This window comes from Hemicordylus capensis, chromosome 10, assembly GCF_027244095.1.
Source record: "Hemicordylus capensis ecotype Gifberg chromosome 10, rHemCap1.1.pri, whole genome shotgun sequence".
In the NCBI taxonomy this organism is placed as follows: Eukaryota; Metazoa; Chordata; class Lepidosauria; order Squamata; family Cordylidae; genus Hemicordylus; species Hemicordylus capensis.
Genome location: NC_069666.1, coordinates 8,384,138 through 8,408,421, shown reverse-complemented (window position 1 = coordinate 8,408,421; position 24,284 = coordinate 8,384,138). Strand labels below are relative to the sequence as shown.

The 24,284-nt window shown below is 46.8% G+C and overlaps 1 protein-coding gene across 2 annotated transcripts in view; it reads right to left on the bottom strand.

The window, feature by feature from the left end:
* The window catches only part of ACAN (aggrecan), a 71,385-nt gene that overhangs the window by 29,861 nt on the left and 17,240 nt on the right, over positions 1-24,284 (bottom strand). Inside the window, exons 2-9 of one of the 2 annotated variants that reach the window (XM_053273164.1) lie at positions 11,233-11,309; positions 9,783-10,166; positions 9,275-9,449; positions 8,306-8,433; positions 6,434-6,727; positions 3,868-4,359; positions 2,345-2,519; positions 123-250 (exon numbers count right to left, since the gene is read on the bottom strand). In XM_053273164.1, the coding sequence (XP_053129139.1) occupies positions 123-250; positions 2,345-2,519; positions 3,868-4,359; positions 6,434-6,727; positions 8,306-8,433; positions 9,275-9,449; positions 9,783-10,166; positions 11,233-11,302 (1,846 nt within the window). In that variant the 5' untranslated portion in view covers positions 11,303-11,309. Of the gene's footprint in view, positions 1-122; positions 251-2,344; positions 2,520-3,867; positions 4,360-6,433; positions 6,728-8,305; positions 8,434-9,274; positions 9,450-9,782; positions 10,167-11,232; positions 11,310-24,284 lie in introns of those variants that run through there. The other variant, XM_053273163.1, reaches the window with a different exon arrangement.

Sequence of the window (24,284 nt, the reverse complement as noted above, 5' to 3'; positions counted from 1 at the left end):
ACAGATCAGATACATGTTGACATGCGCACCAGAGCTGTTGCCCAGTTCAAGCATTTTAGTCAGTTAATTGCATGGGTTTTAGTCAACTCATCCGTGAATTTGGGCCCTCAGCAAAAACATACCATTCAGTCTGTCCACGAAGCAGTACACATCAAACATCTCTGAGGCTGGGCGCATCCCGTACGTCCGCACTCCTGGGATATCCTCCTTGTCTCCTTCGCACTTGCTCCGTGGGGTCACAATAGGGTATCTGTCAAGCCGGACAAGGAAGGGTCACCCTTCTTGAAGATCTCATAGGTCTCGCCTCTGCCACATACTCATCAGATGGACTTGGGCAACCTACTCCTTCTTAGCCTCCGTCCTTTCCCTCCTCTGCAACATGGATTAACCCTGACCTACCTTGAAGAACTTCACAACAACAACAAGACCATAGATCCATCTTCACAATCCTCATGGTCATTATTAGTGTAGGAGGCTTCTCCTCCCCTTGTTCGGAAGCTTTGTCAGAGCATTGGCCCAGTATTGTCTACACTAGATCAAGCTAGACGGACCCATGGGCTGACTCAGTCTAAGACCTATGTTCCTTTGGAATATTAGAGCATAAGAACAGCCCTGCTGGATCAGGCCCAAGGCCCACCTAGTCCAGCATTCTGTTTCGCACAGTGGCCCACCAGATGCCGCTGGAAGCCACAGGCAGGAGTTGAGGGCATGCCCTCTCTCCTGCTGTTACTCCCCTGCAAATGGTACAGAGGCATCCTGCCTTTGAGGCTGGAGGTGGTCTATAGCCCTCTGACTAGTAGCTGTTGATAGAGAGGCTTCCTTCCTTCTGAGTAATCTAGCATAGAATTGAGCTATATTTTACCTGCGTTGTGTATCTGGTGGGTTTTGTTAACTTGTAATTTTACACCTGTTTTTCACTGTGCCTTTTTTAAAGTTAATTTTTATTAAATATATTAGTTTTATATTGTTTTTATATGGTGTCTGTTTTTACTGATTTTCTGAGCCACCCTGAATAGTACTGGAGGGGTGGGGTATACATTTGTTAAGGAAGGAAGTACAGATTTGTGTGGGTGATGGAAGGATCTGGTGTCTCATTCATACGAATCCCCATGACTCAATCATTCCACTGAAAGACCAGTAAACTACTGCTGAGATTAGAGGAGATTATGGGAGGAAAGCTGGTCTCATGGTAGCAAGCATGAATTGTTTCCTTTGCAAAGCAGAGTCCACCTTGGTTTGCATTTGAATGGGAGACTACATGTGAGCACTGTAAAATATTCCCTTTACGGGGATGAGGCCATTCGGGGAGGAGCACCTGCCTGGTGGCATGCAGAAAGTTCCAAGTTCCCTCCCTGGAAGAACCTCCAAGACAGGGTGGAGAGAGATTCCTGCCTGCAGCCTTGGAGAAGCCACTGCCAGTAGACAATACTGAGCTAAATGGACCAATGGTCTGACTCAGTAGAAGGCAGCTTCCTGTATTCCTATGTTCCTAGAGCTGCTCCATTCTTGATGGCGTTTAGGAAACAGCTGAAGACACATCTCTTTAGCCAAACTTTTTAGTTGAAGTTTTAGTTGATGTTTTTAGTTGAATTTTATTGATTGTTTTAACTTGATGTTTTATATACAGGAAAACCTTGATAATTGCAGGTCCTGCACCTGTGGTATTATGTATCTGCGGTTGGGTAATGGACACCCGACCTTGATAGACATGGAAAAAAACAGCAGGAAAAGGGTTAAACTCATGCCTTCGTGGGTCTGGGGTGGCTGGAAATGACCTCGGAGATAATTTCCGGCTGCCATTTTGACTTTGGGAGCCAATTTATGGGCCAAAGAGTGATTTTTGACTGATTGGGAGGCATCTTTGGACTCCTTGCAAGCAGTGGAGCACGGTAGGGCACTTCATTTGGCCTGTTTTGTCTGATTTGGGGGTGATTTGGGGTGGTGCAGGAACCCAGACCCCCAATTTGCTTTCATTTTAATTCCCTGTTATTTGCGGGTTCGCTATCCACCCCTCCATGCAGAACAGAATGCTGGCAAATAACAGGTTTCTCCTGAATGTTTTAAATGTGATAATCTTTTTGGTTTGTCTCACTATTGTAAACTGCTTAGAGATTTTGGCAGTGAGTGAGTTAAGTATATAAATATATTAAACAAACAAACAAACAAAGTAAGTAGATAGATAGATAGATAGATAGATAGATAGATAGACAGATAGATAGATAGATAGATAGATAGATGGATGTTGGCCATCACCTGTACAGAACTGAGAAGCCTTTTACAATTGAGACACCTCCACCCCAATAGAGTTATCTCCCTCCCTAGCGGAGAGGCCATCTAAGCTCACCTGACCGTCTGGTCCCTCAGCCAGCCGGCATCACACTGATCGTAGCCTTCCTCGTATGCAGCCTGAAGTTGTTCAGGAGTAGCAATCACAGCATTATTATCCAGGCAAGCCTGCTGAGCTTTGACAAAAGTCAGGGAATATCGATTGGTGGATGGTCGGTAGTGGAAGACAACACCTGTGGATAAACAGAGCTGATCAATATGCTGCAATATCAACTTGCAGTGTGAGGGCCAGGATCATGAGGAGAAAGAAGGAGAAATAAAAGGAGGAGAGCTGGTCTTGCGGTCGCAAGCATGACTTGTCCCCTTAGCTAAGCAGGGTCTGCCCTGGTTGCATCTGAATGGGAGACTTGATGTGTGAGCACTGGAAGAGATTCCCCTCAGGGGATGGAGCTCTGCTCTGGGAAGAGCAGAAGGTTCCAAGTTCCCTCCCTGGCAGCATCTCCAAGATCAGGCTGAGAGAGACTCCTGCCTGCAACCTTGGAGAACATAGGAACATAGGAAGCTGCCATATATTGAGTTGGACCATTGGTCCAGCTAGCTCACTATTGTCTACACAGACTGGCAGCAGCTTCTCCAAGGTTTCAGGCTGGAATCACTCTCAACCCTATCTTGGAGATGTTGCCAGGAAGGGAAGCCGCTGCCATCCTGTGTAGACAATACTGAGCTAGATGGACCAAGGGTGTGACTCGGTATATGGCAGCTTCCTTTGTTTCCATGTCCCTAAGAGAAGGACCATGAAGATGAAGGGAAATGATGCTGAGAAAACATGGGTGTGTTTGCAATGAGTGCTGAAAATTGCTGGGAATGAGATATTTGCTGAGTCAACCATGGACACAAAATGAGATGGTTGAGAAATGGGTAATGTTGAAGAGGAGATGTTGAAGTTCCTGGTTATCCCAACCAGGGGTGACCCTTCTATGAGGCAGGGTGAGGTAGTCTTCACAGGCATCAGTGCACGGAGGGGTTCAGGGTTGGCAAAACTACAGCAGAGAGCTGGTCTTGTGGTAGGAAGCATGGATTGCCCCCCTTTGCTAAGCAGAGTCTGCCCTGGTTTGCATTTGGATGGGGGACTACATGTGTGGGCCCTGGAAGACATTTGGGTTTGCTCTAGGAAGAGCGTATAAGATCCAGGTCTCCCACCCCACCCCAGCATTTCTAGATAGGGCTGAGAGAGTGTTTTATAGCTGCTTCCCTCCGAAACATAATCTTATGTCAATTTAACAAAGAGTTTATTCAGAAACAACTCCATTTTCTACTTCCCCTCTCCCTCCTTTTCCCTGGAGTTTCCTGCATTCAGATGTACAGGTTTGGCAACCTCTGGCCTCTTAAATGCTGGTTTCACATTGTGTGTGAATGGGGCAAGTGTCTTTCATCTCAGGCAGCTAAATGTCATGAGCCACCCATGATCTCGGCCCTAGTCTCCATTAAACATTTAACGAATAAAATGTAGGCATTGCTGGATTACCAGAACACTGGCATGTTATCAGTCAACATCTGGAATAGGTTCCACTTGGCACTTACCGGTGGGAGAAATGGGTCGCTCAGGGATGAAGCCAATATCAGGAGCGGCTGTGCCAGGAACAATCTCTTCCTCCACGGTAAATGGTGAGGCAGCAGACTCCAGGTCAGGCGTGACGGTAGCCCACAAGGTGTCTTCCACTGAGCTAACCTCTGGCATATCCGTGGTGAGAAGTGTGTCCAGAATTGAGACGGTGGCATTTTCCAGTTGCTCCCATATCCCCACTTCGGTCCGGTTCTCAGCCTCATCAGTGAAGCCAGTAGCAAAGAGATCTGGGGTCGCTGTGACGACCTCATCCAGCTCCGAGGCAGTGGCTGTAAAATCGATGGGCTCCAAAGTTGCAATACTGCCCCGAGCTTCCTCCTCAGTGACGTTGTGTGGAAAGTAGAGCTCCTTGTCTGTCTCCGTGACTGTCTGGATGGTGAAACCACTTCCCAGTTCATCGATGGTCTCACCTGTGAAGACCTCATCGATGATCGTGTCTGCGTCTCCGCCTACAGCAAGAGAAAAATATTGAGCCGGCGAGACAAGGAATGGTGGGGAATCCTTCCTTCCACAGAGCGAAAAAATTCCTTCCAGGAAGAAATCATTCATAATAATTCATCTTCAAAGCTTAACAATTGACAAGTAATTGAATTAATCATTTGAAATGGATAGTGTTGGTTTCCATTATTAACTTAATTATTAATTTATTGTCAATTAATTAATTGTTAATTTATTAATTATTGATTTAATTAATAATTAACCATTCTTTCCATGAAAGCAAAATGTACAATTGGTGTGTGGTGTAGACAGGTACGGGTGTGTACTCAGGTACAGTAATTTGCATGTTTATGTTGAACACAGGTACAGCAGTATCTTTATCTTGCATTTCAGTAAGCCTGCACCCAGGTTCACTTTTAAAATGAACACAGGTACAGTCATTCATACAAACACATGTACAAGTGTACAGACATCTAAACCAAGGTACGAAGTAATGTCTGAACAGGGCTATTCTGTGTTTCTGGGGAAATCTCTGCACATTGTCCTACCTGGAATTCCCCTTGCATAGATACAGATTTATATTGTCATCATTCAGTTGTTAACAATTGTTACCAATGGCTAACACCAAAGTCTGTTATTCTTGCTGTTGTTTGCTTTAACATTTCCAATAATGGATGTTGTTGGAAGTAATTTGTTTGTAGACAAATCTTGAACTTGTTTAGGAAAGCACCTAAGAGACGGGACATACAACAGGCCTGCTTCACTTAGGCCCTCCAGCTGTTTTTGGACTACAACTCCCATAAGCCCCAGCCACAGTGGACAATAGCCGGGGATTATGGGAGTCGTAGGCCAACATCTGCAGGAGGGCCGAAGCTGAGCAGCCCTGCTAGAAGTTTTATATCCTTTTAGTTTGGGATGGGTCCATAGCTCAGTGGCAGAGCATCTGCTTTGCAAGCAGAAGGTCCCAGGTTCAATCCCTGGCAGCATCTCCGGGTAGGGCTGGGAGAGGCACCTGCCTGAAACCATGGAGAGCTGCTGCCAGTCAGTGCATACAGTATTAAGCTAGATGGACCAAGGGTCAGACTCAGCAGAAGGCAGCTTCCTATATTCCTATGTTCCAAATTCAAGGCCTGTGATTCCTTGCCAGAACTGATACGTCTATTCACTTGCATCTGAATGTCCCCATGGATCTTAAAGGGTGGAGAAAAGAGGAGAAGCAGCTAAATTGGCTTTCCCTGGGATCAAAAACCCACTTAAAAGTTATTTGAGTGCTCTGTTGCAACACTCAAAAAGTCCAATTTATTTTCAAGGTGTTCCAGAAGGGATTTCAACATCGCTAGTTGCAATCCATTGCCTCCATATGCAAAACTCAACTTATTGTAGGACGCTGCCTTCTACTGAGTCAGACCATTGGTCCATCTAGCTCAGTATTGTCTACACAGACTGGCAGCAGCTCTCCAAGGTTTCAGGCAGGAGTCTCTCCCAGCCTTACCTGGAGATGCTGCCAGGGAGTGAACCCGGGACCTTCTGCATGCAAAACAGTGTTACGGCCTCATCTCCTAATGGGAATATCTTACAGAGCTCACACCTAGTCTCCTGTCCAAATGCAAACCAGGATAGACCCTGCTTAGCAAAGGGGACAGCTCATGCTCGCTACTGCAAGACCAGCTCTCCTCCCTAAATGGAACAACTCTGGGGGAAGCAGATTTGAGGTTGCTGTTTTCATCCTCCGTGTTTGCTGAATACAAATACTATGAGTATTTATACACCGCTTTTCAACAGAAGTCCCCAAAGCGGTTTAACATAAATATAAATAATTAAATAAAATGGCTCCCTGTCCCTAAAGGGCTCACAATCTAAAAAAGACATATAAGATAGACAGCAGCAGCAACAGACACTGGAAGGATGTCGTGCTGGGGGTGGATAAGGCCAGTTGCTCTCCCCCTGCTAAATACAAGAGAATCACCACTTTTAAAAGGTGGCTCTTCGCACAGTCAGCAGGGGAGACATTGCTGACATGGCCACTTCCCAAATACACGGAATGGATAGGGACCCCAAACACCGCCCAATGAAAACAGCACTCACCCCTGTAGCAGATGGCATCGTAACGGGAATGGGGGTGAGGATACCCTGTCTGGTTGACATGGAGGTAGACCGTTCGTACCCCCAGCAGGTTACCGCCGCAGTTGGGACGTCTCTTGGAGATTGGGTACCGGACGCTGCGGTCTGCCAGCCAGCCAGCACTGCAGACGTCCATGCCATCTTTCCAGGCCAGATACAACTCTCCCGTCGTGGCCAGGCGAGTGCCGAGGCGGTGGCATTTCTCTGCCGCTTCAGGGAAAGTGAACTTCTCGGGGGAAGTGGCGTAGAAGACTTTGCCTGCAATCGCAACACAATGAAGCCATGAATTAGATCATGCAAATCTGCATCCCTTCCTTGTGCACATCGGTTTCTCCAGCTTTTAAAGTCCAATATGATTTTGCCCTTAGATCTCTCTTGGGGAAAAGGGCAGAAAGCATCAGAGGAAGCCTCGGGAATGTTCTAAGCTGCATGCATAATGTGGATGAGAAAGAGCCCAAGTACAGTGGCTGACGTCTGGACTAAATTACTCCTGAGAAGTCCTACTGAAATTAAGTAGTCCTTTAGAGCAACTCCTGAGCAATATTATTCAGTAAGGTAGTCTGGATGTCAGCCACTGTGTGCATACTATACGTAACAAGGAACAGGGCCTTTTAGGTTGTGGCACCTCACCTGGGATACTCTTTCTCTGATAGTCACCCCCCGCCCGCCGCATTTACCCCTGCTAACTGAGCAAAGAGGCACCTTTTAAAAGTGGTGATTACCTTGTTCTATCTATCTATCTATCTATCTATCTATCTATCTATCTATCTATCTATCTGATTTCTATACCACCCTTCCAAAAATGGCTCAGGGCGGTTTACACAGAGAAATAATAAATAAGATGGCTCCCTGATCCCAAAGGGCTCACATTCTAAAAAGAAGCATAAGACACACACCAGCAACAGTCACTGGAGGGGTACTGTGCTGGGGGTGGATAAGGCCAGTTACTCTCCCCCTGGTAAACAAAGAGAATCACCACGTTAAAAGGTGCCTCTTTGCCCAGTTAGCAGGCGATAGAGCAATTTAGCAGGGGGAGAGCAACTGGCCCCATCCAACCCCAGCACAGCATCCCTCCAGTGGCTGTTGCTGGTGTCTGTCTTATGTTTCTTTTTTTTAGATTGTGAGCCCTTTGGAGAGAGGGAGCCAGCTATTCATTGATTCATTGATTCATTCATTGATTCATTCATTCATTCATTTATAAACCGCTTTGGGAACTTTTGTTGAAAAGCGGTATATAAATATTCGGGGGGGGGGGGTATGTGTATTTACGACTAGACTAAAATGCCCTCCTCCAAATTTCAACTGTCCCATTTGCTGTTCTGGGGGAGTCATGGGATCAGGTTTATACCATGTATGTTTCTGCTTTCCTGACCTGTATTTATAGCTAGATGTGGCAGAATGGCATATCTGTGCATGGATTATATGCAAATGCCCTCCAGACATTCCCCGCTGCCCTTGGTGAGAGGGTATTAATCCTTCGGCGCAGACTTTGCAGACTGAAGGAATAAATAACATACTCACATAGGTTCTGGGGCACATAAATTCTGTCGGTGGGATTTACCCTTTCCTCCGTTTCACAAGGGAGACACACACCTCTCTATCACTTTCTTTGGAAAATTAGACTCAAATCCTGCCTGTTTGGAGGGGGGGGGGTTGTAGTCTGAGAGATAGAGAAAGATGGCCTTGCTTCCACTGCTGAGAGTGGGAAGGAGCAGGTGCCACTGATAGGATTTTCAGTAGAGAACTTTCGGCGAAGGCTTTATCTTGGCCCCGTGGACTGCCTTAAAGGTGTCGTGCTAGAAAGATGGCAGATAAGCGTGAAAAATAAACAAATACCTTCCATTTCTTCTGCATAGCAATACACATCGTAGGTCTCGTCTGTATCACGAATGCCATACGTCCTCACGCCGGGGAACTCATCCTTGTCACCATAACAACCTTCTCGGGGATGGTGCATCGGGTACCTGAGACAGGAAGGACAGAAGCACTGCTCAGAGATTTCACTGGACACGCATACAGCCGTAGGTACACCTGTATGTATTTTTGGGTGAAAGCATTCCCACAAAGACATGGACATTTGTGTGCATGTGTTCATTCTAAAGCATGAACCTCGCTCCAGGGTCATCCACAAATGCAGGGTGCAGATAGGAAGGGTTTGTGCTTGTATGAATCAGTGTATGTGTACACAGATCTGTACATGCGTACCCTGTACACAGGTTGAATGTGTATTGCAGATAATGTGTGACTAGGACTTTACTGAGGCATGCATAGCTTCAGTGGAGGCAAAATTAGCATATCCTGTGCATTCTGCAACCAGCATTCTGAAGAACAAAGGAGATAATCTGGACCAAAGCAGAACTCAGTCATACAGTCTGAGAGCCAGCGTGGTGTAGTGGTTAGAGTGCTGGACTAGGACCGGGGAGACCCGAGTTCAAATCCCCATTCAGCCATGACACTAGCTGGGTGACTCTGGGCCAGTCACGTCTCTCTCAGCCTAACCTACTTCACAGGGTTGTTGTGAAAGAGAAACTCAAGTATGTAGTGAACCGCTCTGGGCTCCTTGGAGGAAAAGCGGGATATAAATGTAATAATAATAATAATAATAATAATACAGTTCCGTGTCCCTGTGCTGGAAATCATAGAAACATGGGGGGATTAAAAAATTAAGTTTTCTTCAGGTGGGAAAGAGGGAAATAGTCCTAGTTCGATAGCTCTCCAGGTTCCTTGTTGTGATGCAACTTGACTTTTCTCCATGGTCAGTTTTACCCTGAAATTTGTACATATAAGCCCCTCCCTATTGCCTACCTGACAGTCTGATCAGCCAACCAGCCAGCATCACACTGGTCAAAGCCATCGTCATAGGCAGCCTGCAGCTGCTCGGGGGTCGCAATCACAGCACTGTTCTGGATGCAGGCTTGCTTCGCCTTCTCAAAGTCCAGAGTGTAGCGGGTGGAGATGGCTCTGTAGTGGAACACGATCCCTGCAAAAGACATGCGCCAGCATCCAGACACTGCAGTGAATAAGCTGAACCTGCTGACGCTAAAGGCAAGCAAGATCGAGGGCACCAGTTCGGGAGTTTAAAGAACTTGACTGATAGATCAGTCGATAGTGTTTGCTTTATTGATATCCCATCTTTAAAATACAATTATTTGTCAATCAATCAATCAATCAGAATGTGGCTACTAAGACTTTATGATCAGATCTTTATGACCTTCTCTTCCCCTGTGCTTACATAGGATATAAAAATGGACCACTATCAGTACTCAGCTTAATAGGTTGGCCCTAACAGAAGAAGATGGAGGTGTTGTCTTACCTTTCACCTTCACCTCCACAGTGTCCTGGCTGTCCTCAATGCCATGTATGACCTCACAACGATAGACCCCAGTATCGTTGGACCGAAGCGCCTTGATTTCCAAGGTGGCGTCGGTTGGTATGGCGGGGTAGTTGGGCAGAGAGACCACCTCCTGGTATGCAGTGTTGATTCGGACATGCCCATCCATGGCCACCAACAAGACAACTTCCTTGCCTTCAGAAAGTCTGCTCCACTTGATTCTTGGAGACAGAGGTGGGATGGAAGGAGAGGCGGTGGCATGCTCTAATGTGTCGATGTAGTAGCAGGGGATGGTCAGAGTGTTCCCCAGAGGAATGTGCAGGGGGGAGTGTACAGGTATACTCACACTCAGTGTGGGACCATGATCTGCTCATCCCCAAATGAGGAGGGATGGAGATAGGGAGAGAAAGAGAGACAGAGAGAAGGGGGTGGGGGAGAGAAATCAACCTCATGCATTACTTTTTTTTTAAAGGAGTCACAAACATCACATCATAAACTGAGGGGCTAGAACCAGAAACCCAGAGATCTGTGCACTGCTGTCCCATGTGGCAAGTCACTGTACTACAGGTTGGAGTATTCCATAGGCAGTAATGGATTCTGAGCCTGCAGTGATACCAGCCATCTAGGAAGGCTCATGGTTGCCTTTGGGTATTTATATATAACCTGGGATTTGGTACTAATGGGAACTATTGTAAGGGGCCAGGGCTCTGAGACCATGGACTGTAGCCTTACTTTCTGCCTCACCACTATGTCAGCCTGCTGGGCAGGGAGCTGTTGATCTGCTCTCTGCTGCCCTCTGCTGCAGAAGGCCAGAGGCTGGTACTGCAGCTGCCAGCTTAGCATGGATTACATGACGCACAGGGCCAATAAGATTCCACCTTGGCTCTTCTCAATTGTACATCCCACCCTACAGAATACCCTGGAATGATGCTAAGTCATGGTGAAAGTTGTTCTGGGTAGGGGTTCGAGTGGTTCGAACACAAACCGTTTTGAGCTGGTTTGTTGAACCGACTGGCCCAGCCGATTGGTGCAACTGAACTGGTTTGCTTTGGTGGGGTTCGGTTCGAATTGCACCCAACAGTCAGTGCACCCCCTTACTTCTGGGACATTCTGGATTTAGAGCTAAATCGGCTGCTATCCAAAATGCAAAAGAGGCAAGAGAGCGTCAACTCTTCTTTCACCCACTCCCTTCCAAATTCCCTTCCCTTTCAAATTCACCCAGAAGTCCTCAAAAGATGCTGGCCCAGTATAATTGTTGCCTCATTTCTTCCATATCTATAGAGCAATCTCCTACAGATAAGACAAAAAGACTTCTAGGAGCTGATGAAGCACCACTGAGCCGGACTATCACTCACCCCATCGAGCACAACCATGACAAGCTGATTGTACACAAAGCTTCCCATAATTAAGGATGCCCCCGCTGGTTACATACCTAAAACTTCCACAGAGATGACTGCAGAGATGACTTGCAAACACACAAATACCGGTAGTAAAGTGGTCATAGTTTACCTGAAAGACATATCAAGACAGAACAAGTTGTGAGTTTCTCAATGTGGTCAAATTCTTGCAACAAAGGAGATGCCCCGACAGGAAGGGCCAAACAAGAGATGGCCGGGAGGTTCTCTGACTGGGACTCCTGGTGGGGATGGCTGGCTCACTGGAACTCACTGGCAGCTGCTCTGCATGCAGAAGGTCCCAGGCTCACTCCCTGGTAGCATCTCCAGGTAGGGCTGCTTGGAACCTTGGACAGCTGGTGCCAGACAGTGTAGACCAGGGATTCTCAACATTGGGTCCCCAGATGTTACTGGACTTCAACTCCCATAATCCCCAGCCAAAGGCCACAGGAGCTGGGGATTATAGGAGTCCAATAACATCTGGGGAGCAAACGTTGAGAATCCCTGGGGTAGACAATACTGAGCGAGATGACTCAGTGGTCTTACCAGGCATGAGGTAGCTTCTTATGTCTCCCCTGCTAACTGAGCAAAGAGGCACCTTTGTAAGGTGGCAATTCTCTTTATTGAGAATCAGTAAAGTGGGGAGAGCAACTGGCCCTGTCCATCCCCTGCACAGCATCCCTCCAGTGGCTGTTGTTGGCATCTCTCTCTTATGTTTCTTTTTTTAAGATTGTGAGACCTTTGGGGACAGGGATCTATCTTTATTTATTTATATCTCTGTAAACCACTTTGGGGACTTCTGTTGAAAAGCGGTATATAAATATTTGCCGTATGCATATGCGTAGCTACGTACCACTTCTGACCTGCAGTCATTCCTTACAGAACTTGACTCTAATTGCCTAGGACAGGCAAGGGTTGGGGATGGGGCTGTCACTCAGAGGCAGAGCATCTGTTTTGCATGTGGAAGGTCCCTGGTTCTTCACGCCCTTCCTGCATCTCCAGGTAAGGCTGGGAAAGACTCCCGTCCGAAACCCTGGATTGCTGTTGCCAGTCAGTGAAGGCAATACTGAGCAAGATGGACCAAAGGTCTGACTCAGTAGAAGGCAGCTTCCTAGGTTCCTATTATGTCTTTTCCTTTTAAAAGAAGCAACTGTGGTGGTGGAGATTCATGCTTGTGACATTAAAGGGGGAGGGGGCAGGAGAAAAGAGGGGGAAATATCAATGACAAGATCATTTGAACCCTTGCCAAGTGGTTCATTGAGATTCCCATCACGGCATGAGTTCACACATTCACACTAATGTTGGTAACCCACATTAAACCTAGATTCAAATGACTGAACAAGCCAATAGATCAGGGCTGCTCAACTTTGGCCCTCCTGCAGATGTTGGCCTACAACTCCCATAATCCCTGGTTATTGGCCATTGTGACTGGGGTTTATGGGAGTTGTAGTCCAAAAACAGCTGGGGTGGGGGGAAAGGTGAGCAGACCTGCGGTAGATAGATTCTAAGCTGGCCATTACTATAAAACTGCCAGGATGGAGTATGATTGATAACAAAATCACAAAACAGCATACAAACACAAAGACGATGGCAAAGAAACAGTGACTACAGAGCCAATGAAATTCCTCAGAGTTATACCATCAAGATAAATTGGTTATAAACATGCTGTAATATGTGAGGTGAATTTAAAAGGTTTTGTAAATTGTGGGCGATGCACTAGAGAAAGACAGGCTGTTCTGGTAGCTCCAGGTCTTAACACTCACATCAGTTTCAGAGGATGAATACAATTGAAGGAAGCCAGGCGGGTGCGCAGCTGGGGGAGTCAGTCATGTGACTTGCCTCGGGGGGGGACCCCCAAGGCAGTGGGCCCCCGGACAACTGTCTCCCCTTGCCCTATTATAGTTACGCCCCTGCATTTGGCACAGACAGGACAACGGGACTGTTCAGTGGGGCTAACTTATGAACTCATTGAGTTAACATGTGAACAGGGATCCAGTCTTCTTTTAAAGTCTGCTAAGCGAGTGGTCATCACCACAGCTTGTGGCAATGAATTCCATAAGTTAATAAGCTCATTCGGTGGTTCTGGTTCATCAGGGTTCTGCTTTCTATGTCCTTTTCTGTGAACAAATCCCCTATTCTCTCCACAAGTTGAAAGTGGATTTTTCCCTCCCTGGGATGGAGAGTTTTTCTGTTCCAAAATCATCCTGATTCCGGAAATGGGAGGAATTCTTTTTTTAAAGAGAGGAGGAACAATTTTATATTTGCCTCCCCCTTACATAAGGCAAATGTTGGAATCCAAATACAGCGTTAACGGTGACTTTTTCATGTTTTCTCAGCTGTAACAAAAATATGCAGTTTCTTCCATTCGGAATGGCTTTCCACCCATCCCAAGACTAAGCCCCTTTATACAGCGGGAAGCTGCTCTCCTCTTCCTTCATTTTTCAGCATCGATGGTGTTTACACACACACAGCCGCGCAGATAATGCTCCCACCACCTGTATTGCCTTGCATAGTATATGAGCCACTGTAAGAGAGGAGAGCTAGTCAGATGGAAGTGAGCATGAATTTTCCACATTGCTAAGCAGGATCCACCTTGGTTTGAATTTGGATGGGAGACTACATGATTGCGCTGAAAGATATTCCCCTTAGGAGAGGGGGCTCAATGATAGAGCATCTGCTTTGCATGCCGAAGGTCTCAGGTTCACTCTCTGACAGCATCTCTAGGTAGGGCTGGGAAAGACTCCTGCCTGAAACCTTGGAGAGCTGCTGCCAGCCAGTGTAGACAATACTGAGCTAGATGGATCAATAGCTTGACTCGGTTTAGAGAAGCTTCCTATGTTCCTGTGCAGAAGCAGGTGCAGATTGCCACAGAGTGCTAGTGTGGAAAAACAATTCTCCTGAAATAACCTCTGCAACACAACAGGAAAAGGCACACGAGCCTCTCTCTTTTCTTTTCTAGCTGGCAATTATGTTGTTGTTTCTACCAGTAATGAAAAGAAAATGAACAGGGTACCATTGATGCAACCCTCCTAAGGTCAAGTGGAAAAAAGCAATAGCTTAGATCAAGGGCGGGCAGGCTTTTGGCTTGTAGGATTTTCTTATATATATATTTTTAATTAGGACTCTGAGGTCAACCCTCAAAGCCAGATGCAAAATAATAATAGACCCAACAAATTAACACAGGGCATAGGAAGCTGCCTTATACTGAGTCAGATCATTGGTCCATCTAGCTCAGTATTGCCTACCCAGCCTGGCAGCAGCTTCTCCAATGTTGCAGGCAGGAGTCTCTTTCAGCTCTATCTCAGAGATGCTGCCAGGGAGGGAACTTGGAACCTTCTGCATGCAAACATACAGATGCTCTTCCCAGAGCAGCCCCATCCCCTGAAGGGAACGCCTTACATTGCTCACAGATGTAGTCTCCCATTCAAATGTAAACCAGGGTAGACCCTGCTTAGCAAAGGGGAGCTATCAGGGAGCACTCTAGACATGATTTTGGGTTTTTCATTGAACTGTACATGATTTATGTCCAGGGTAAAAAAAAATCCACTTTTTAAAAAAGTGGTTATTTGGGGCAAATCTGAACTTGCAGTAAAGCCTCACAGTAAGCCCGTGGCAATGTCTGATGTTCCTGGAGATTTTCCAGTAGATTCCCATCTACTTTCTGGCATAGGTATACTTTTGTGTACCTAAACGCTGTAGGTTTCCATGGTGTGGGATGCCAGAAAGCAAAATTTCAACATGAACCTGACCATCAAGCACCACAGTGGAAACTCCTCCGACCTAGACATTTTACTTGGAGCAGAAAGATTTCCCTTTGGGCACTTGGGATATGGGATTTAAACAAAAAAAACCCAAAACCCTTCTGGTGCTTGCTGACTGCCCAAGAGGGTCTGTTTTTCCTCTCACGGGCAGTCAAGTTTATATAGGAGGGCAAAGTGGTGAAACCTTTCCTGGACTGGAGCATTGCAGGCTGCAGCTGTGCTTGTGGGTGTGTTTGTGGTCTCGCCTCCAATACTTCCACACAAGCAAAACTCCCTGAGCACAGAACAGCAGCAGGTCAGGTAGAAGATTATCTCACTTGGTTCACAAATGGCATGGCCACAAATGGCTTGGCTACTAATAGGATAGCAGGCAGAAGGTGTTACAGGTGGGAGGAGAGGTGGTCTTGTGGTAGCAAGCATGAATTGTCCCTTTGGCTAAGCAGGGTCTGCCCTGGTTTGCATTTGAATGGGAGGCTACATGTGTGAGCACTGTGAGATATTTCCCTTAAGGGATGGGGCCACTCCGGGAAGAGCACCTGGGTGCTTGCATGCAGAAGGTTCCAAGTTCCCTCCCTAGCATCTCCAAGACAGGGCTGAGAGAGACTCCTGCCTGTAACCTTGGAGAAGCCACTGCCAGCCTGTGTAGGCAATACTGAGCTAGATGGACCAAGGGTCTGGCACGTTATAATGCCGCTTCCTGTTACTGTGATGCTCAGTGATCTGGAACCACTGTTCATCTTATTGGCCATCATCTGCTCATTTATTTATGGATTTGTTTTGTAAATAGCAGCCACAGGGGGCCCTGATTGAAATCAGGATCATGGCACTGGGGAAGTGTACTGATCAGCCTCCCCTCCCTCTAAAGAGTTAACTGGAAGTGAACCCTTGTCTTGACTGGATAGGGCCAGTTACTCACCCCCTGATTATCACCACATTAAAAGGTGCTTCTTTGCCAGGTTAGCAGGGATGGAGTTTGTCTGCAGAAGGATAACTGTAGAGCCTGGGAAGACAGGACCCAGGTTCAATCAGGCATTTCCAGGTGGGACTCAGAGAGCCTCCTGCCTAAAACCTTGGAGAGCCCCTGCCAGTCATTGTAGACAACATTGAGCTGGATCAGGCTTCCCCACCCTGTGGCCCTCCAGATATTGCTGAACTACAACTCCCAGCATTCCTAGCCAGAATTTATTGTGGCTGGGTATGCTGGGAGTTGTAGTTCAGCAACATCTGGAGGGCCGCAGGGTGGGGAAGCCTGAGCTAGAAGCACCAATGCGTTGACTTGGTACAAGACAGCGTCCTACATTCCTCTGTGATTTAAGTTGGCCTTGTGGTAAAATAAAGTTGTGCCGTTGAGTTGGTGTCGACTCCTGGCGACCAACAGAGCCCTATTGGTAGAATACAGGAGGGGTTTACCATTGCCATCTCCCACACAGTATGAAATGATGCCCTTCAGCATCTTCCTATCTCGCTGCTGCCTGATATAGGAGTTTCCCATAATCTGGGAACCATTCCAGTGGGGATTCGAACCAGCAACCTCTTGCTCCCTAGGCAAGTTACTTCCCTGCTGCACCATTAGGTGGCTGGTCTTGTGGTAGAGTATAAATTGACCACTTTGCTAAGTAGATTTTGCTTAGTTTGCATGTGGACGGGTGACTATATGTAAGCACTGTCTATTGTAAGATATTCACTTTGGGGAATTTGGCTGGATCTCAATGGTAGAGCATCGGCTTTGCATGCAGAAGGTATCAGGATCACTCCCTGGCAGGATCTCCAGGCAGAGTTCCTGCCCAAAACCTTGGAGAGCCACTGACAGTCAATGTAGACCAGAGATTCTCAACTTTGGGTCCCCAGATGTTATTGGACTTCAACTCCCATAATCCCCAACCAAAGGCCACTGGGGCTGGGGATTATGGGAGCTGAAGTCCAGTAACATCTGGGGACCCAACGCCGAGAATCCCTGGTGTAGACAATACTGAGCTAGAGGGACCAAGCATCTGACTCAATTTAAAGCAGCTTCCTATGTTTCTATGTTGGCCACAGCTCCTGCAAAACCAGGTCGTTTTCCTGCTCTAACAACCGGCATTTCTGTGCCTTTCAATAAGTGGCGGTGGGCGGGGGGGGGAGGGAACACCTAAAACTCACAGCAGTTCTAAGAGGTGTATCCCAATATACAAATTGATGTAGAAGCAGTTTAACCAAATATCATTTGGCAACTTCATAAACATGGCATGGGACGCAAACACCTACAACAACCCAATGAGGCAGATCAGCTCAGAAAGGACTAACGGATCCAGCTCCCTCCCTTCTCCCCTTCCGCTCCTAGCTGAATGGGATAATTCCTGGAAGGCAGAAACACTCACAGGATCAAAAGCAAGCCGATCAGTTACCTGCCAGAAGGAGAAGTCAATGGCTCCTAATCTGCATTAAACCTCAGGACAAGCTGCCTCTGACTGGAGATTATCAGAGTTCCTCAAGGCAGGAGAGGAAGAATGTGTTCCCTCCAAAGCAGCAAACCCGAAGCAAGCAGGGCAGTCTAGATGGGAGACGGCATGAAGCATCTGTTTTAGCTTCTCGGAGGAACATACGCAGATACCCAGAGACAAAACACAACGTTCTGTATTACTGAAGGCCAATGTTGAGCCTGGAGATAAGAGGCAAGATCAAGCAGAGCTGACATTCATGCAGAGCTTGCATCATCGGACACTCAGATGCTCCACCTGGCCCCAACTTGATGTGATGTGGGGCATCCAGAGTGGACCTATCAACCCCCCTTTTGGGGGAGCCATCAGGGGGTGACAGAGAGATGATTTGGACTGGAGCTGCAACGCAAGGAGAAGAGGGTTAACCTTTGGCCAAAGCCAATTCTCCAGCTTAATTTGTTCTCTCTGAAGCTATTAAGCTACTTAAGAGAGTGCCTTCCCTGTTGTGAACCCTGTCACCTATTAAGATCATCTGGAGAGGTCCGGTTATGGTTGCCGCCAGCTCGTTTGGGGGCAACTCGGGATCGGGCCTTCTCTGGGCTGCCCCAGGGCTTTGGAACTTGCTCCCTGCTGAAATAAGAGCATCTCCTTGTTTTTAGGAGGACCCTGAAGACATACTTATTTTCCCAGGCTTTCAACTGATAATTTTTGGAATTTTAATGTGTTTTTATCTATTATGATATTTATCTTTTTAATGAATTTTAAATGTTTTATAGTTTACATCATGTTTTAATTTTGTACACCGCCTAGGAATTTCGATATTGGGTGGTATATAAATTCAATCAATCAATCAATCAATCAGTATTAGCTGGCTAATAACAGCTGCTGGAAGGATAGTAACCTCCTCCTCTTTCTCCTCCTCCTCCTCCTCCCCCCCCCCTCCTCCTCCTCCTCCTCCTCATCTGACATCCCAACTAAGTTATTCAACAGTTTTAAAGCAGGGATTTCTACCTGTGGGTAATCCAGCTGTTTCTGAACTACAACCCTCATAATTCCCATCTACATTATACATTATACATCCGAGCACATGAACCAAAGTGCCAGCCGGTTCTAACGAACCTGTTTGCAGACCAGCGGTCCAGTTCGAATTCGGTTCAAATTCGAACCAAACCACCCGAAGCAGTTCTGTGCACACCCCTAGTTGCTACTGTGTGTATGGTGGCCCTTCCTGAAAAGTGTTCCTGAAGAGCCTTTTGCCAAAAAACAGAAAGACAAGAGAACCTGCACCGACAGACTGAATATTGGAAAAGAAAGTTTGGCTCCAGCCTCTCGTTGACATTTCCGTCGCACGAGAGCCCTGAGGTATAGGCGGCATGCCAAAGAGTAGCAAAGGAAATCAGTGCAGAAAACAAATCCTTCTGCAGATGCCAAATAAGAAGGCTGCATATTGGGCTGCAATCCAGAAGAGAGTCAAATGAGTTTTTAAAGAGCTCTAATCACACTTTGCCTGGTTAAACACGTCCGCTTGGAATTATCAGAGTGCTGATGTCAGAAGGTGACTCATTTGTGTTATTCTACAACTGTTTGACTCAGAGCCAGCCCATGACACTTTGTCTTGCAAAGCATGGGGTCCTAGCTCTGTGCTAGAGTATCCGTTTTGCACAGAGAATGTCCCAGTTCAGTCCCTGGCAACATCTCCAGGTAGGGCTGGGACACTATGCTGCCTGCAACCCTGGAGAAATGCTGCCAGTCAGTGTAGACCGTACAGAACTAGATAGAGGGGTGATCTGACTTGGTATAAGGCAGCTCCCCAAATGCCTGTATTTGGCATCTGCTTTGCATGCTGAAAGTCCACGGATCAATTCGTGGGATCAGTTCGGGCTGGGAAAGACTCCTGCCCGAAACCTTGGAGAGCTGCTGCCAGTCAGTGTAGGCAGTACTGAGCTAGATGTACCAAGGGTCTGACTCAGTATAAAGGCAGCTTCCTACGTTCCTATGACTACCTTGGCACATGGGATGGGCAAGAGGAAGCAATGACAGGCAGCTCTCTTTGCTGAGAGAGTCACTCTATCACCACTTCTGCTAGGACCGCCCCTGATCACCAGATGGGAGGTTCCCCCAGAGGCCCCTACCTCATTCGGGCTGCATGAAGTGTCTGGAGACAGAAGTGGTTGAAGAGATTGACGGCAGGTCCTTCAAAAGATCTGCCAGCGCCAATCCCTGACGCCAGCCCTGCATTCAAGCAACCATACTTGATCTAAAGAGTGTCTCCCTCTCCGTCAGCTGACCCCAACCCATTAGGCGCTATCTTTGGTTCAGTCTGTTCCTTTCCCTTCAGGCAGAACTCCACTGAAAAATAAATCTCCCCTCATTTCCACCACCACCAATTATCTACAGAGCTTTATTTTCACCGAGCCAAGCCGCTTCGTCGCAACAAAGACCGCTAACAAGACCAAAGGCAAAAAGTGAGATGGTTTATGACCAATGAAGCTAGTTTCTGGGTCAGGTGTGGTGAGAACATCTATCAGGCTCCTCAAAGACTTCAGGGAAAGTCTCCCATTGTTAGTCTGTCAAGCGGTTTAATTGCAAGAACAGAAAAGGAGGAAAAGCCAAAGAAAAAGGATAGACACACCAGGAATTCCCGCTTTCAAGATTTTCCCAATGTGACTGGTTTGCTCAATACGCTAAATTACAACCTGATTTTCAGCCAGTTCAGCCATCAGATGAGTTATAAAGTTCCTTGCATTGACTGCCACAGCATCATATATTTACTACAAAGAGGCCACATTCACATGTAACGCAAATCTGCAGTTAAGTGGGGCTGAAGTTGGAAGTCCGTGACATCTGAATGCGTGCAACCATGGTTTCGTGGCAAAAGTGGCCTCTGGTTTGCATCGGTATACTCCAGTTTGAACCTTGAGTTTGCTGTGAGAATTACTGCTGTAACCTGAGGATTTCCAGCTGCAGAGTTATGTCCGAATGTGGACTGCGCCATAACTACGGTTTCATTCCGACCGGCACACGCTCCATGCTTCTTGCTGACCGCCCCTCTGAGCACTTGCCCTGCCTCACTGTCTCCAATATAAGAAAGCAGTTGCCCGGCAACATGGATGCCGCCACGTCCCATCCCAAGCTTGTCAAATGGCAAAGTCACACAGGGTCATGCCGTTCCCCCCACTCTGTGCCTTGCTCCCCACTCCTGGCAGCCAGGAGAGAAAGGGGACGGGATGGTAGTAGAGGCATTATGTGCTTTGCTCTGCAAGATGTATGTTCTCAAGCACATGACCTCGAGGTGGCAACATAAGCAGGGGAACCCCATTGGCAATGTATGGCCGGGCGGCAATACTCAGGATTGGGCTTATAAGGCAGCTGCACCCAGGAATTCTTGAATGGCGGTTCAAATTTGAACCGAACTGCCAAAAATGATTCCGGGCACACCCCTATCGGAGGACAACCTCTTAGAAGCATGGGTGTGTTTCTTGTGTTCTTTCAAAAACGATGCACATGTGATGGATGGACTGATCATAACCTGGGGAAGAGAGCTGGTCTTGAGGTAGCAAGCATGAATGCCCCCTTTGCTAAGCAGGATCTGCCCTGGTTTACATTTGGATGGGTGACTACATTTGAATGCAATATGTATGTGCTCATATGTTCCTATAATGGCTTGGATCTTAAGAACAGCAGGTGGGAGCAGAAGGTACTATATATGAGTGCTCTTTTGTGAACTCTTGCACAGGTGGTAACAGTGCGACACTACCATGTATTGGTGGTTGCATTGTAGAATGAGAAATATGGTGAATCAGGACCATGCAGGCAGCACCATATAAACTCTAGCTGGCCACATAAAGTTCTTTAAAAGTCTTGGGCAAGCCTTCAGAGAAGTGAAAAAAAACTCATCTAGCTTTGGAGTCTGTTTTCCCAAGCAACACTTTATATCTAGTCATGATTGTTCTGCTAACAGAAGGATACCTTTGCATCCAAGTGATTGTGAACTTCCTTCCAACAGGAAGCACAAAGACCGAGTTTGCACTGCTACATAAAATACGCAATAACAACAACTGATAATATGAAGAACATTGTGACTCCTGTGAACAATCAACAAGCCATCTAAAGCACACATAAAGGTCATTCACAGAATCAAAAACTGTGTTCCACCCAGGTTTGGGAGCTGTGTGTGCTCCCAATTTTCAGTTGTGTGGAAGCAAGAGAGGAGGAAAGCCTGGGTAGAAGTGATTGTGTGGAAGCAACGCAGGAGGAGAACCTGGGTAGCTTTTCCTCCTACCTTGCTTCCACACAATCACTTCTACCCAGCTTTTCCTCATACGTTGCTTCCACACAACCCAAAATTGGGAGTACACACAGCTCCCAAACCCGGGTGGAACACAGTTTTTGATTCTGTGAATGACCTCTGTTGCTAGCAAAGCTTTTCTGTTGGTTCCCGAGAACCTCCTCATTCACGTTTGGGTCTCCAGGCTTGGAGATCTCACTCTGGATATGTCAGGAGCCTCACAGCATCGGGAGCTCTCCGTTTATGCACCTGGGGGCCGGTCATTTAGTGACAGTGGGCCAAGCATTCACCCCTGGATTTGGCTCCTAACAAGCAAGTTTTAAAGGGGAGCCAACCCTAACATCCTAAGTAGACCCCAGAAGTTAACTAAAAGCAGGTTCACTCTCTGCCAAGGCCGCTCTGCCCTCAGAGAGAACCGCCTGGTCTTTCCCCTCCTTACACAAAAAGGAGAGCAGCCAGCAAATGTGCCAATTAACTCAATGGGAAGAACATAGATAAGGCTGGCGGAGGAAAAGTCGCCCCCACTCACAAAGGAGGTTGAGCAAGCGATACAAACCGAAGAGATGCTCCCATCAAGAGTCCTGATTAGATTACTGGACCTTTCCATTTATGCAGATGCCCCTTCTTACCTCCATGCACTCTGTTTTCATGACAAAAGCCTTGGCATACCTAAGCAATTCCCACATTGTCACACTCAGGAAGAAAAGATCAGCAGCAATGGGATCCCTGCCAGGTCCCTCCCAAAACACCTGCCAGACAGCAACAGTCAATTGGAATTTGCCCCCGGGATATGTATCTGGGTATGAGGACCCCCAGTGATCCAGTGTGTGCTCCCTTGTATGCTTTACTTGGGACTCCATCGCCTACTCCATCAATCCTCTTTATTTCAATCAATCAATCCTACAACTCCATCAGCTTTTGAGGTGATTTACTGTCTACCAGCCACCACACAAAGTGGTGTTCAATATTTCCTGCCATTTTCCAGATCGACTTTCTTGCCCAGCTTGATCTGCCCAGTCTTCCTTGTTAACACAGGAAGCATCCTCCTGGAATCACCTCCAATGACTAACCCCTCTAACCTTCCTGCACCCACCTTGGACCGACCTGTTCCTGAGGAAGCAAGTTCATCACTAGTCCGCGGAGCCCTTCGTCCAGACCAGGTGATATGAGCCTTCACCCCTCCTTGGGTGTCTACAGCTATCTCTGTTCCCCTTTCTTAAATCCAACCCCCTCCTTCTCTAAAAGCATCTTTCTCTTGTTGGCCTGGGAACTTACACAATTAGAACTGTAAGCTAAAACGCCTCATTGCAGTTAAATTTATTTTTTATAATAATATTGCTTTAATCACATGTTTTTCTCCTCTGTAGACCTCCCTACAATAAATACCTTCTTTTATTTTGAAACTTAAATTTTAGGAACATAGGAAGCTGCCATATACTGAGTCAGACCATTTATCTATCTAGCTCAGTATTATCTACCCAGACTGGCAGCGGCTTTTCCAAGTTTGCAGACAGAAATCTCTCTCAGCCCTATCTTGGAGATGCCAGAGAGTGAACTTGGAACCTAGATGCTCTTCTCAGAGCGGCTCCATTCCCTAAGGGGAATACTTTACAGTGCTCACACATGTAGTCTCCCATTCAAATGCAAACCAGGGTGGACCCTACTTAGCTAAGGGGACAAGTCATGCTTACTACCACAAGATCAGCTCTTCTCCCAGTCTACTCATTTCCTCAGTCCACTTCATTTGTCTCAGTCCACATCATTTCCTGCGTCCACAACTTTGCGCAAATTAAAACTTACATGAAACTGTTCCTTTCTGAGCTAAATTCCCCACATCAGCCCCAAAAGGAAGATTTCGGGGTGTTCGCCAGTCACCCCAGAGCAGTTTCACTACCCCCTCATAATGTATTGGACCACCAAATACCAATCTCTGTAACATGGAGATGTTGCCCCACTAAAAATATTTAACATATATTTATGACGTCAGATGGCAAAAGTAAATTCAGGCGAGACAGTTAATTAAACAGCATAAGAAAGACCCACACTCTCAAGTGATAACTTTTGGATGAAGCTTTATAAATGTGAATAAGTGAATGCCATTGAGCATTACTTCTGCTTCTGAAATATTTTCCCCCAAAGCAGTTGCACATGGTAAGGAAACATTGCAAAGTGCATCCTGTTTTACGCATAATAAGGACAGAGTAGATGATGTAGGGCAAATTTTGCTCAGTGAAAAACATTAAATGTAAAATATCAACCAAGTGAAAAAACATATGCTGACCTCATTGGATCTCATCCAGGAATAACCCCATTAAAATGAATATGGGAGTACTAGTGATGCTTGGCAGTGGTGGGGTGTCTGTGCTGTGGGGGGAAAGATTCTGCAAGCTGCTTTTGAGCATGATAGGAACATAGGCAGCTGCCTTCTACTGAGTCTGACCCTCGGTCCATCTAGCTCAGTATTGTCTACACAGACTGGCAGTATCTTCTCCAAGGTTGCAGGCAGGAGTCTCTCTCAGCCTTGTCTTGGAGATGCCACGGAGGGAACTTGGAACTAAGTTTCCTCCCTAGCATTCATACTAAAATGAATGACAGGGAATGCCTTTTGAAAAAACCTAGTTCCT